Source organism: Ranitomeya variabilis, chromosome 2 (assembly GCF_051348905.1).
Source record: "Ranitomeya variabilis isolate aRanVar5 chromosome 2, aRanVar5.hap1, whole genome shotgun sequence".
NCBI lineage: Eukaryota > Metazoa > Chordata > Amphibia > Anura > Dendrobatidae > Ranitomeya > Ranitomeya variabilis.
Window position 1 is genome coordinate 392,642,443 of NC_135233.1, and position 12,867 is coordinate 392,655,309.

Genomic DNA, 12,867 nt, shown 5'->3' on the forward strand with positions numbered 1-12,867 from the left:
AAAAGCGTTTGATCGGGTTAATCACGAGTACCTCTGGTCCGTCCTTCTGAGATATGGCCTGCCGGGGGGGTTTGTTGTTTGGCTTAAGACCTTGTACAGTGGGGCAGAGAGTTTCCCGCTTGTGAATGGTTGGATTGGTAGCTCTTTTGAGGTTGGGTCCGGTGTTCGCCAGGTTTGTCCCTTGAGCCCGCTGCTGTACGTGTTTGCGATTGACCCTCTTCTTAGGAGGGTGGAGCGTGGACCGTTGGCCGGGATCGGGATGGATCAGGCAGCACCGGAAGTCACTCTGAGGGTGGTGGCGTATGCCGATGATGTCACTGTGTTTGCTTCCTCTCACGAGGAGGCAGGGTGGCTGATGTCAGAGGTAGATCGCTACTCGGAGGCATCCGGGTCCAAGATCAACCGGGATAAGTGTGAGAGTCTCTGGCTGGGAGGAGGAGATCCTGGTTTTGAGCTCCCGGACACCCTTCCAGGACCCAAAGTCTCTGCAAAAGTCCTTGGCATCGAATTTGGCCAGGGGGATTACCCCAAACAAAATTGGGACAGCAGGCTAGAGATCGCCACTCAGAAGGTGAACCAATGGAAGGGTTGGTCTTTGACCCTAAGGGAAAGGGTAAACCTGAGCAAAACTTACCTGCTCCCTTTACTGATTTATCTGGGCAGTGTGTGCATCTTGCCGGAATCTCTCTGGACTCGGGTCTACAGTTTGTTCTTCCAACTGTTATGGGGGAATAGACTGAACCTGGTCAAGAGGGAGGTTACTTACCGTACGAGGAGACTAGGAGGGTTGGGTATGGTCAACCCTGTGGTATTCCTTGTGGATACCTTCATTAAGATCAATATCGCAAACCTCTGGAAAGAGAGGGCTCCTCCGTGGGTATTCTCCTGTAGGGGATGGTTTCAGCCTTTCTTCCAGGAATGGGAGACAGGAGGGCAAGTGAAGGATCTTCGCACACCGCATGGACATCTTCCGGCTTACGCTACCTTGGTTCTGAAGGTAATTCGTCGGTGGGGTCTGGGAATGTGGGAGATCAGGACTCTGCCAAGGAAACTACTTGACAGTAGGGTTCTGTTGACCCATTTCCAGAGGCCTCTGACGCTCAGGGACTGCCCAAGTCGGGATCTTGGGGTGGGTTTGCATCTTTTGAATTCTATCAGGATCCCCTCGAAGTTTTGGGACTTGGCTTGGCGCTGCTTCCATGGGAAACTGTGTGTGAGGGACAATCTGAAGTGTAGGAGCTCTGAGGACAGGAATTGTCCTCGGGAGCATTGTGGTACCTTGCTGGAAAGCATGGACCACTTCCTGCTTCATTGTCCCTTCAACACAGAGGTGTACAACAGGGTGGGCGCCTTCATTGGCTGGTCTCGGCTGGCCGGTCTCTCCTATGCGGAATGGGCCTATGGAGCATTCGGAGACCTGGGTGGTCGGGACCGCTGCACCTTATTTCTAGTTAGCGCAGTGGTTAGGTATCACACGTGGAACGCACGGTGCTTAGTATCGACGCAACGAAAAATCCTCCCAGTGGACGATGTGTTTAGGACCATACTCGGTGACCTGGTGAAGGTGCGCTCTCTGGAGTATGGGAGACTGGGCGCACGGAGGGCCGCGCTCCTCTGGAGGGGCTTTTCTTTTAGTGTGCCCTAGTCTGGTCATCTCCTTTCCTGGTGGTGGGCTGCTGCTGACACTGTAGATTTTTGTTTTGTTTGATTATACAGTGATGTAGGGCTGCAGGCGCCGAACTTGGGCTTCGTGTTTTGTAATTATTGTGGTGTGTGCTGCTGTATATATTGTATATATTGTATATGGGGATATAGATTTGGGTGTAGGTGTTAGGTTGGGTGGTGGGAAAAGGGGGGAGGTGGGATTATCTTGTGGGACTATGGGACACCGGGTTGTTTGGGGGAAAAACTGGCACTGCCTGATCTGGCCTATGGACGTTGGACATGGACTGAGGCATGAGACGCAGGACCAGCTCTCAGGTCAGTGCGGGGGGTTGGGAATGGAGGATAGCTTGTAGTATTGTATATATTTGTTTAATTTGTAGTTATTTTATTTAAAACTAAAAAAAAAAAAAAAAAAGTTCATGTATATAGTCTTTGTTTTCCATTGTTTATTTTATTTGGTATTATTATTTTGTTTGGTGACCGGACCTGAAAATCAAAGTAGTTATTCTGTATATACTGTATAATATGTGTGAGAGGAGAGAATGAGCGGCTGGACCAGTGTTCAGTATACTGATTATTTTCTGGCTAATATTTTTGTTATGTTTTCTGCTATTATTGTTGTTATGTTTTTCATTTTTATAATAAAAGATCTACAGGATGTAACTCAGGATCAGTAATGTAATGTATGTACACAGTGACTGCACCAGCAGAATAGTGAGTGCAGCTCTGGAGTATAATACAGGATGTAACTCAGGATCAGTAATGTAATGTATGTACACAGTGACTGCACCAGCAGAATAGTGAGTGCAGCTCTGGAGTATAATACAGGATGTAACTCAGAAATGCAATTGTGAGTGCAGCTCTCCAGTATAATACAATCTTTAAATTAGGACTAGTTTCAGGTATCTAATGCAATGCACTAGGCATCTGTGTGACATTGCTGCTCACTTTGCCACCTCTGCTGCACTAAATAACACTGAACACTTTTTATAATTTACCCTTCTGACCATTTTCCATTCAATGTTCTGATTGATTCCCACATTATTTTCTCCCATGCACTCTTACACTCCAGGCTAATTACAAATGTGTCAGATCAATGTATACAACTTACCTCAATGTCAGATGGATCAATTTCTGCAGCGCCTATGGTATCCTGCCTTCCCTACGCCACCTTTATAATTATTCCTATATTATACATTTTACCAGCCTTTGTGTTTGGAGCTCATGACCCAGAACAATGTAGCATCATCATAACACACCGAATTTGGCTGGTAATACACTCTGTACATTCAGCTATGGATTGATACATTGTTTACCCTTCCCCCAGTTTCCTGAGCAATAGACTAGATAATATCATGGAAGGAGCTGGAGGACATGCAGACTGCATGGCTGTGGAGTCTTCTGCCATGAATCCAGGCATTGCCTTCATCACTGAGCTGCTGGGTTCTGCTTTGCCTGCTTGTGTTTCCCATTGCAGCCTGCACTCTCTGGAGGTCCTGTGAGCTGGGCTATGTGCCTGTGATGGAGCCAGCAGCTGACTGGTGTTGTGCTGCTGCTACTTTCCTGTGCTAAGCTGATTTACTTGTTTAAGGTCTGACCTCATCATCCTGTCAGTGTGGAATCCCACCTACACAGTGAGCAGCAGTGGCAGAGCATGGGCTGGAGGTGCTTGCAGCATGCACCAGTCACAGGGACAAGTCTGCTCAGCTCCTCATGCACTGAAGGACTAGAGGGAGACAGAGCTGCACAGTTACAGATTCCATTTGGTTTCTTTTTTTGCAAAAAAGGAAAATGTCAGTGTCAGGGAAAAAAGAGTTTGATGTGAAGCAGATCCTCAGGCTGCGCTGGAGGTGGTTCAGCCACCCCTCACAAGGGTCTCCAGGATCTGGGGGGTGCCTGCAGCAGGAAGGATATGAGCACAGGGGGACTCCGGTTCACAATAGGCTCAAAAACCATTCCCGGGACAGGAATGGACTAAAGAAGAACAGCAGCCCTGTCCACAACATCCTGGCACCGGTGCCAGGTCCGACCCCCGTCCACCAGCGATCCATCCCGTCCTGGCACCAACACAACCTTATAGAGCACCTGCAAAACAGTGAGGAAATCCCCAAACCCAACAGCACCGAGGAAAAACTGAGGAAAGAAGAGGACAACAGCATCCAGGAGGTCTCCGTCACCCCCCAGGAGAACAGGGAGGAATCCGCTGACAGGTAGGAAACTGCAGGGTCCGCACTGAGCTCCCACCGGTGCGCTGCTTGATACATTGTATCCACTTTATTGATCGCAGCGTTCTATTTACACTTTCTCCGCAACGTTCCATTTGGTGTCACTTTGTATTCACTCCTCCTCATCTTTCTCCCATTCTCTAGTTTTTTTTTTTTTTGTAACCTTTGATCTCATCTCTTCTTCTTGGTTGTTGATAAGAATCATCCAACTCTTGTATCTGATCTCACACAAAAAAAGATGGAGGACAGAAAGCTTGTACATATGGCACCCCTCCAATCCACCAGCACACCATTGTTCATCCTTCAGCACAATTAACCTTGAGCCGTGAGAGATGCCACAAGTTCTCCTCTGCCTGCTGCTGCTGGCTGCACCTAGGTGCGACTCTGCTTCACATCCAAGTGTGCACACTCTCCATCTACAGGGCATGAATCTCAATGCAGATGCTAAGCCAAGAGATTCAGAAGGTGATGTGATTCTAGGAGAGGATTGTGTGCTGGGATGGACTCCATAAACTATGTACTGTAGAAGAGTGATGAGCATGAACCCTCTAAGAAGAGGCAGAAGGCAGGGAGGGTTGTGAGATCTTACACTGTGTGAAGGTTCAGGCTTGGCCAATGGACAGTATGTGATCTGTGCAGGTCTTGCTAAACAAAGTGTAGTGGAAATGCCATATGCGAACATGCACTTTATATACTATATGTACCAGTATACAGGACACAGGGTCAGGCAGGAAGCAGCCAAGACAATGGCTCCAGAAGTTCTCACATCTCCACTCCTGACATGGGGGTTTCTCCTAATGAAATGTTCACACTTTTTATGTGAATTTTGAAGAAAATGTGCTCTAAAATGTACTTCCAATGAAGCAGTTTATGGTCTGGTCCTTAAAGGAGATCTTGATCCAAAAACTCAGTGTGATAGGAAAGAGATGTCACACTTGACACTAAGAGTTAATATAGAGCTTGTATCTAAACTAGTGCGAAATATCCTCATCTTCCTGCTATGTAAGATTGCAATCCTATGTTTAGATGAAGTTGGATTGTAATGTTCTGATAATGACCATTGTACTCAATGTAACAGTTCTAATGCTCAGAGAATGCAAAAGATTAATAATGTTAAGCTTAAGAAAAGTTTGTAAAGACTTCTGTACCTGGATATCAGTCAGATTATTGTGGATATTAGTTATTATTATGACTGCATAGAACATCTTATAGATATTACAGTTATCACTAATCAGATAAGATTCGGTGCTGAGATCACAGTATTATTATATAAGAAGCTCAGTATGAAGGCTGATTTCATTTGGTAAAATGTAAAGTCTGTGGGGAAGTATTTCTTGTTTGCACACTTCTTCCTGTATCTCAATTATTGACAGCTTATAGTACAGAGACAGGGGTGGCAATATCATTGGTGCAATCTGTGCAAAGGTAAGGGGCCCATGTTCACCTCCAAAACAGGTGAAATTATGGCTAATATAAAGTGCCCATATAATGTTCTTGCACAAGGGCTCTTTTTGGTTTGTGTCCACCATTGTCCAGAGGAGAACACATAGGGATGGTCAGAATATTTAGCAGAGGCCATAGTGAACCGGATAATTAATAAATACGCTCACAGCTCCTTTATAATAAGATGGCATCAGAACGGACAACGGAAATTACTGTTTCATAGAAGTGGATCGGTGATAGACTCCAATAAAATCAATGGCTTAGGGTACGAGCACAATGGGGTCTATCTAAATTCTCCAAAGCAAGCAATACTAAAGCTCTACTCTGACTGGTAACTGATGTAGAAGCCTAAAAGCTGCAGGATACTTTGTGGATGATTATTGGGGAATGACAGACTTTGGGGTTAGTTGTTGGGCGTGATTATTTGGATACTTTGTGGCAGTGATGTTATATTCCGCTGTTTAGGCACTGTATGGTGATAATTGTGGCACTGTATGGTGATAATTGTGGCACTGTGGGTATTTGCAGAGCTCTGTGTGTTGTATACGGTATAATTATATTATATAGCACTATTAATTGAACATTATATGACAGTACAATGCATAAAGATGAGTTTTTAAGTCCTCTAAGACAATATTGTCTGGACATTGCATGGCTCCATTATTTCAGTTGTTGATGAAATTGCTACTTAAGCACTTTTTGGCAGTATTATTTAGGAATTGTCTAGCATTATTGTGCATTAAAATAATTATATTAACTTATTTTATTCTTGCTGCACGATTTCCTCTTTTCTGTTCAACAGAGAAAAAGTGGAGGCAATTCTCCAAAAAAAAGTTTTTCTCATAATCCTCCTCTGGACCAATAATGGGAAAGAAAATTCTCATAAGCAATAACTTCAGCGTGTGCAGACATAACTATCAGGAAAGGAAAGGGCCAAATTCCTTGTAAAATAGTAATGTGCTTAATGCAAATCATTCTGGACACAACATGGGTGATACGGGCAGTCAGGTAGCGTTATTTGCTAGAACATTGGTTAATTAGTAACCATTGTATTTTTTCTTTTTTTCATAAATCAATATTTCATGTGTAATAAATAAAAATAGATAACTTTGTAATATATCTTAAATCAGGGGCAAAATCTGTCATCAGTGAATACAGACCCTTCAATTACTGAGATAGGAGATGGCAGTTGGTGCCCATAAAACTCTATGGAGGGAGGGAGATGAGGGAGAAGGTAGAGGCCGACACAAACATACTGCTGAATGTTCTATTGAAAAGAAACCTCAAAAGTTAAAATGAAAGTGTAAGTGTAGCTATACCGCGGCTTTGTCACATAAATAAGTGATGATGTTAATTACAAACATTTTCTGTAAATTGGCCCCAACAGACTGACACAAATCCTCCTTAAATGTAATATAGGATAAAAAAGCTGTTAGGTGCAGTTGTTAAATGCATCAACTCACGCACCTAAAATAATGTCACTAAAACCTCAGATACTAGTGCAGATTTGCGTCATTGCTTTATTTTTTCTCTCAACAATGGATCTGTCAGTCCTATGTAAATTTTGGCAGGTATGTTTTTCTCTGAATCACTGGGCCAGTGAACAAAGGCAGAGACGAGTCCAGCGTCACTCACGGCTGGCTTCTCCCTACACCACTCTCGCTGACCTCTTGCATGTATATAGGCTGGCACCTGTCAATCACCTGGAGGTGGCCGGGGAGAAGGTGGCAGCGGACTAGTCAGGTCTCTCTCTTTAGTCATTGGCCGGATCTTTAAACTTTATTAAAACATTTCTGCAGTCAGGCTCTGATTAATGCTCTGTGGTTTGGGCAGCATGAATCAACTTGCAAGTTCCCTATAAGTCTGCATAGCACTCGGTCCAGTGTTATTCTATGGGGCAGTTCACATCTGCAATGATTTTCTTATGCTGATCCGGCAGCATGCTGCGATTGGCAGTGATACTAGGCTCACTCTCACCCATACAAGTCTATGAGTGAGTGTGAAACTTTGGACTGCACTCAGATGTCATCAAAGTGCAGTCCGATATACACCGAGTCAGGCCATGGAGGAGATGGAGAATTCTTATATAATCTAAGAAAAAAGAATATTGAAGTGATTTGTCCCAATTTACTAAAGAATTAGGGTTATCCGCTATCTGTAGGTTGCATCCTGAATGGAGCAGAAGTGCACATCCTCTATTCATTGTCCAAGGGTCTTCCGGAGAACGCCAAGTACAGCGTTCCGCACCTCCGCTCTACTCCAAACCCAGTCCTGGAGGTCCTATCTCAGGATCTATCGGGAGGTCTAACTGCTGAGACCCCCAGGAATCAGCTGTAATGATAGGCGCCAACACGTTTTAGTTAACTTTAATTAATCCTTTACAGCTACTTTCTTTAAATGTGATGCATTTTTAGCACTTAAATCGAAAAGTCAAGTCTACACCCGATGCAATTAGTTCCAAAGCTACTCAGCAAAGATAAAGGAGAAGAGGTGTAAATATTTGCACCTACTCTAACATTCTGGACTGCATACACTTTTTACGCACTGATACATTGTTGCAAACTATCCTGACACAAGAGACTTTTGTGCTGCTTCTCTGTTCTTATTACAGAATATTTTCTACCAAGATTGCAAATGTGCAAACTGTCGGCAGGAATAGGCCAGAACATTTTTTTTTTCAGCCTAGGAATGTAAAGAAGGATGCTGCTATTCACTGACAGTAAGCAAAGATCCTAAAACTAGGGAGAAATTGGAATTCATTGTTGTTGAACTTTTCATTATAAAAACCATTAAGGTTTACTTACATAAAAATAGAAAACCCCTTTAATAGTTGTTGTACTGGGGAAATTGGAAACAGGAAGTTTCTTGTAACATTAAGAAATGGATCCGGCCGCGCCGATCTCTCCGCAGGGAGCTCAGGAATACGTGTCGGGGTCAGGGAGAATAAAAGACGTTTTGGCTTCTGCGAGGCTTCGGGCTGATAGAACTGTCTGCCTTGTGGAGATAAGGACAAGGGACGTCACCAAGCAATGGGCCGAGATCTGCACACTGATATTTACTATTAAAGGTGTAAAACAGCGCAGCGACCATGGAGGATCCGGCGCACTAACCCCAGTATTACACATCCGATATCGTCTTCAACAACACACGACTTTTAGACTATTTCCAGATAAAATATTGTGAACAAGACAGAAAAAAAATCACAAATTGTTACATTTGTAATTAGGAGTAAAGGAAATTAGTTGTTTAAAGTCAAATGTGCAAACATCTATTGCTACAACGTATCCAATATTAACATGAAGAAATTTTGCAAATAATTTCGGATTGGTAATAATCTACCGTTTTGTGTCTACAGCTCCTATGCAGAACTAATGTGTCTCCATGGTTGCAAAGTATAAACAAACCTTCTGTGTAATCAGACTCCTCAGTGATGTTTCGCTCCATCTGCAGGATATGAAGGGAGCGGATTAAATCTGTAAGCTAGAGATATTAAAAATAGCAAACAGTTTTGGCCTTTTTTTCTAACCATTGATGACTTTTTTGATCTTAACAGGTCCCTACTCAGTGCAGATATTTGTGAAACGTTGATCTGCTGAGTTGGAGATCCATCAGTGGAGACTACAATAAGGTCACAGATCACGGCGGAGAGATCCTCGATCTGTTATCTTAATAGGACCTTCATGGACCAAAAAAGACCCGTGTACGTTCGCCAAACACATGCTTGCTTGCACATAGGTCTGCAGAGGAGCTGCAGACATAAAACGGTAAATTAATTTGCACAGCTGCTTCATTTTTATACTTATGATTTTTCATAAATGGAAGACTAATAGTAAAATTCAGTTTGGTCAGTAGAACATGAAAAGTAGTGATAAGGGACTCAAGTGCATATCCCATTTTTGGAAATTTCCAGGTTCCATCAAATATAAACAATTTGTGATTTGTTTTGTGATAATCTAAAAAATACAAAACTATTTTACATGAAATAGAAGATTCAATGGAAGAAAGAAGGCTCACATGACCTCAAGCAGGATCGGACAGGCTCCCCCATAATTCCCTGCTGCTATAAAATCACATGGTAGAGCACAGCCAATCAGGATGGAGTATCGTAGCCTGTATAAAAGCTGAGCCAGGGAATTCAGCTGCCATTTTGGGGTGAATCTAGATAGTGACAGTACATCACAGGTCAGTAATAGAGATGGAGAGAGAGAGCTGTAAAACACCACGTATACATTACAATAGTGTGTGACAGCACTGCATTGAATAACAGTTTCCATCTACAGTCATGGCTGAAAGTGTTGGCACCCTTGAAATGGTTCTAGAAAATGAAGTATTTCTCCCAGAAAATTATTGCAATTCCATATATTTTGTTATACACGTTTGTTTCCTTTGTGTGTATTGAAACAACACAAAAAAAGCTAAGGAAACAAAAGTAAATTGGACATAATTTCACACAAACCCCCAAAAATGGGCCTGACAAAATTGTATGCACCCTCAACTTAATATTTGGTTGCACCCTTTTGAATAAATAACTGCAATCAATCAAACTGCTCCCGGTCTCATATGTGATGGCGTCTACCACCAACAGAAATTTTAAGATCCCTCCACAGGTGATCAATGGGATTTAGATCTGGACTTATTGCTTCCTCTTCAGAACTCTCCAGCGCTTTGTTTGAATCCATTTCTGGTAGATTCTGAAGTATGTTTGGGGTTATTGTCCTGCTGGAAAACCCGGAATGACACAAGGACACAATCCCAGCTATCTGACACTGGGCGCTACATTACCTCCCAAAATCCTTTGGTAATCTTTCATGATGCCTTATGCACAGTCAAGATACCCTGTGACAGAGGCAAAAGAACAACCGCAAAACATGTGAGAACCTCCACCACTTCTGACTGTAGGTACTATGTCCTTTTCTTTGTAGGCCTCATTCCGTTTTTGGTAAACAGTAGAATGATGTGCTTTACCAGAAAGCTCTATCTTGGTCTCATATGTCCACAAAATGCTTTCCTAGAAGGAGTTTGGCCTTCTCACGTACATTCTGGCACACTGGAGTAAAGCTTTTTAGGTCTCTGCATCAGCAGTGGGGTCCTCCGGGGTCTCTTGTCATAATGATTCATTTCATTCACATGTGAACGGATAGTTCATGCTGACACTGGTGCACCCTGAGTCTGCAGGACAGCTTGAGTTTCTTTGGACCTTGATTGGGGCTACTTATCCACCATCCGGACTATCCTACGTTGCAACCTTTCAACAATTCCTCTCTGCCTTCCACATCCAGGGAGATTAGCTACAGTGCCATGCTTTGTAAACTTCTTGATTATGTTGTTAACCATGGATAGAGGAATATCAAGATCCCTGGAGATTAACTCGTACCCTTAAGATTGTTGATATCGCTCCACAATTTTGGTTCTCAAGTCCTCAGACAGTTCTCTTCCCCTTTTCCTGTTCTCCATGCTTAGTGTGGCACACAAAGGCACACAATGCAAAAATTGAGTCAAATTCTCCCCTTTATATCTGGTTTCAGGTGTGATTTTCATATAGCCCACACCTGTTACTTGCCACAGGTGAGTGTGAACGAGCATCACATGCTGGAAACAAAGATGTTTACCCACATTTTTGGAAAGGTGCCAACAATTTTGTCCAGCCCATTCTTGAGATTTTGTGAGAAATTATGTCCTATTTGCCATTCTTTCTCTGGTTTTTTGTGTTGTTCCAATACACACAAAGGAAATAAAAATGTGTATAAAAAAATGTAAGTGCAATAATTTTCTGTGAGAAATACTTCATTATGTTCTAGAACAATTTCAAAGGTGCCAACACTGTTGTCCAGGACTCTATATACCCACAGATGTATGTGTTTAGTTCACATGTATTTGTGTTAGAAATCTTGTAATAAGTTGTATTCAGTCCTAGGAGTCCCCAGAGTTTTACACGCACCTTTTCAGGGCAATGGAATCCTTGCGAATCATCAATAGTCCAATTTTTTTGAAAAATTTGGTGAACCTGATGAATTTGAATCTATTTACTCATCTCTGAGATCTGAACATTCTAAATAGATGGATTGTTGCTGCCCTCCCATGTTTTTTGTATAGTGTAATGTGCCGCGATGGCAGGTTAAGAGGTGCTGCATCAGCAGGTTGAATTAAAAAGACACAAACAAAGTTGTTCCATAAGTTTGGGACCAAAAATTAGCGAATCTGACAAGATTCAAATTTGTCAAGTTTGTATCAAACTTATTAAAAGTGAATTGAATGTATCATAATTGATAGTAAACAATTTTTATTTTCTTCTGAGTTGTTTCCAGATCCATGAATTCATTTTGACAAACTTGATTAATATTTATTTTTTAATCCTTTCTCTTTATTATTAAATAGAAAGGATTAAAAAATAAATATAAATATTCCATTCACCTTGCCCATCGCCTGTCCCGCTGCAGCTCTCCGCCGACTCGCTTCCTCCAACTCAAGTCTTCTTCTCTTCGGTCTTTGGTGACATCGTGAGCGGCGACGCTGGGACAAGTGAGGGATGGGTTAATGTATTTTTTTTAAATGTTTTTACCTTTTTCCAGACCTAAAGGAAATTCAGCAAAACATTGGATCTAAAGTTTGCTGAAACTTTGTAGCAAAACCAACTGTGACGACTTTTCGTTCTAAATCACTTTTGCATCAATGAAGTAGATATGCCAGTATCTCTGCCGGGACAAGAGTCTGGGTGACGTCTTCCACCGAATTGCTCTGAAGGCCATGTTGTAATAACCAAGGTTTAACCCTTGCTGTTCTGCTGACTGATTTAGCAGTTTCCATGGGTTGCACAGACTTTCGGCAGACGATTGCACACCTACGGTATAGATACCATTATTACCAGGGCTGTAATTCTCGCAGGAACGTCTGACAAATGTCTGTGTCGCGCAGATTCTAATGAAAGCGAAGAAGAAATGAGATACCGGCGCTCAGCGAATTCCTGTTTTCCAATAAAAACTTAAAAAATAAATAAAAGAACACGTTTGCCAGTCTCTGCCGCTACTCCCTAGGGGTGACATTGTGGGAACAGAGACCACGCCAAGCATTGTCTGCAGTGAGGACCCTCCGAGCAGCTTCCTTTAACGTGAAAGGCGGCTGCAGAAGAGACGTCTCCTGCTATCGGGCGGAGAGATTTGTAAGATCTGTGAATTCCTTCACATTCTCATTAATGTCATTTATCTTCATACCGTGGAGAGAGGACAATAAAACCCGCTCCATCTGTTATCATAAATCCAGGCTGGTTCCTTTCCTGCAGTCCTAGTTACAGTATTTCTATTAACACTTAATGGGGTTTCCAGCATCTTAAAATAAACAGCAAAAAGACACATTTTATTCCCTGCCGCAGTGACGTGCTGTCCATATGCACGAGACCGCTGCAGTCAATCCCTGCACTCAGTGATGATGCTGATTGGTATGACGTATGACTGCTCAAGGCAGTGATTGGCTGCAGTGGTCTCGCCATATGGACGGCATTTCTGCTGGAAGTGAGCAGAGACCTGTGAGGAATAATGGC

The 12,867-nt window shown here is 42.7% G+C and overlaps 1 protein-coding gene across 2 annotated transcripts in view; it reads left to right on the forward strand.

Annotated features, from left to right (window-relative positions):
• Nucleotides 1-3,079: 3,079 nt before the first annotated feature.
• The window catches only part of KLHL4 (kelch like family member 4), a 306,427-nt gene continuing 296,639 nt past the window's right edge, over nucleotides 3,080-12,867 (forward strand). The window contains exon 1 of one of the 2 annotated variants that reach the window (XM_077286499.1): nucleotides 3,080-3,875. In XM_077286499.1, the coding sequence (XP_077142614.1) occupies nucleotides 3,457-3,875 (419 nt within the window). In that variant the 5' untranslated portion in view covers nucleotides 3,080-3,456. The remainder of the gene's footprint in view (nucleotides 3,876-12,867) is intronic. The other variant, XM_077286498.1, reaches the window with a different exon arrangement.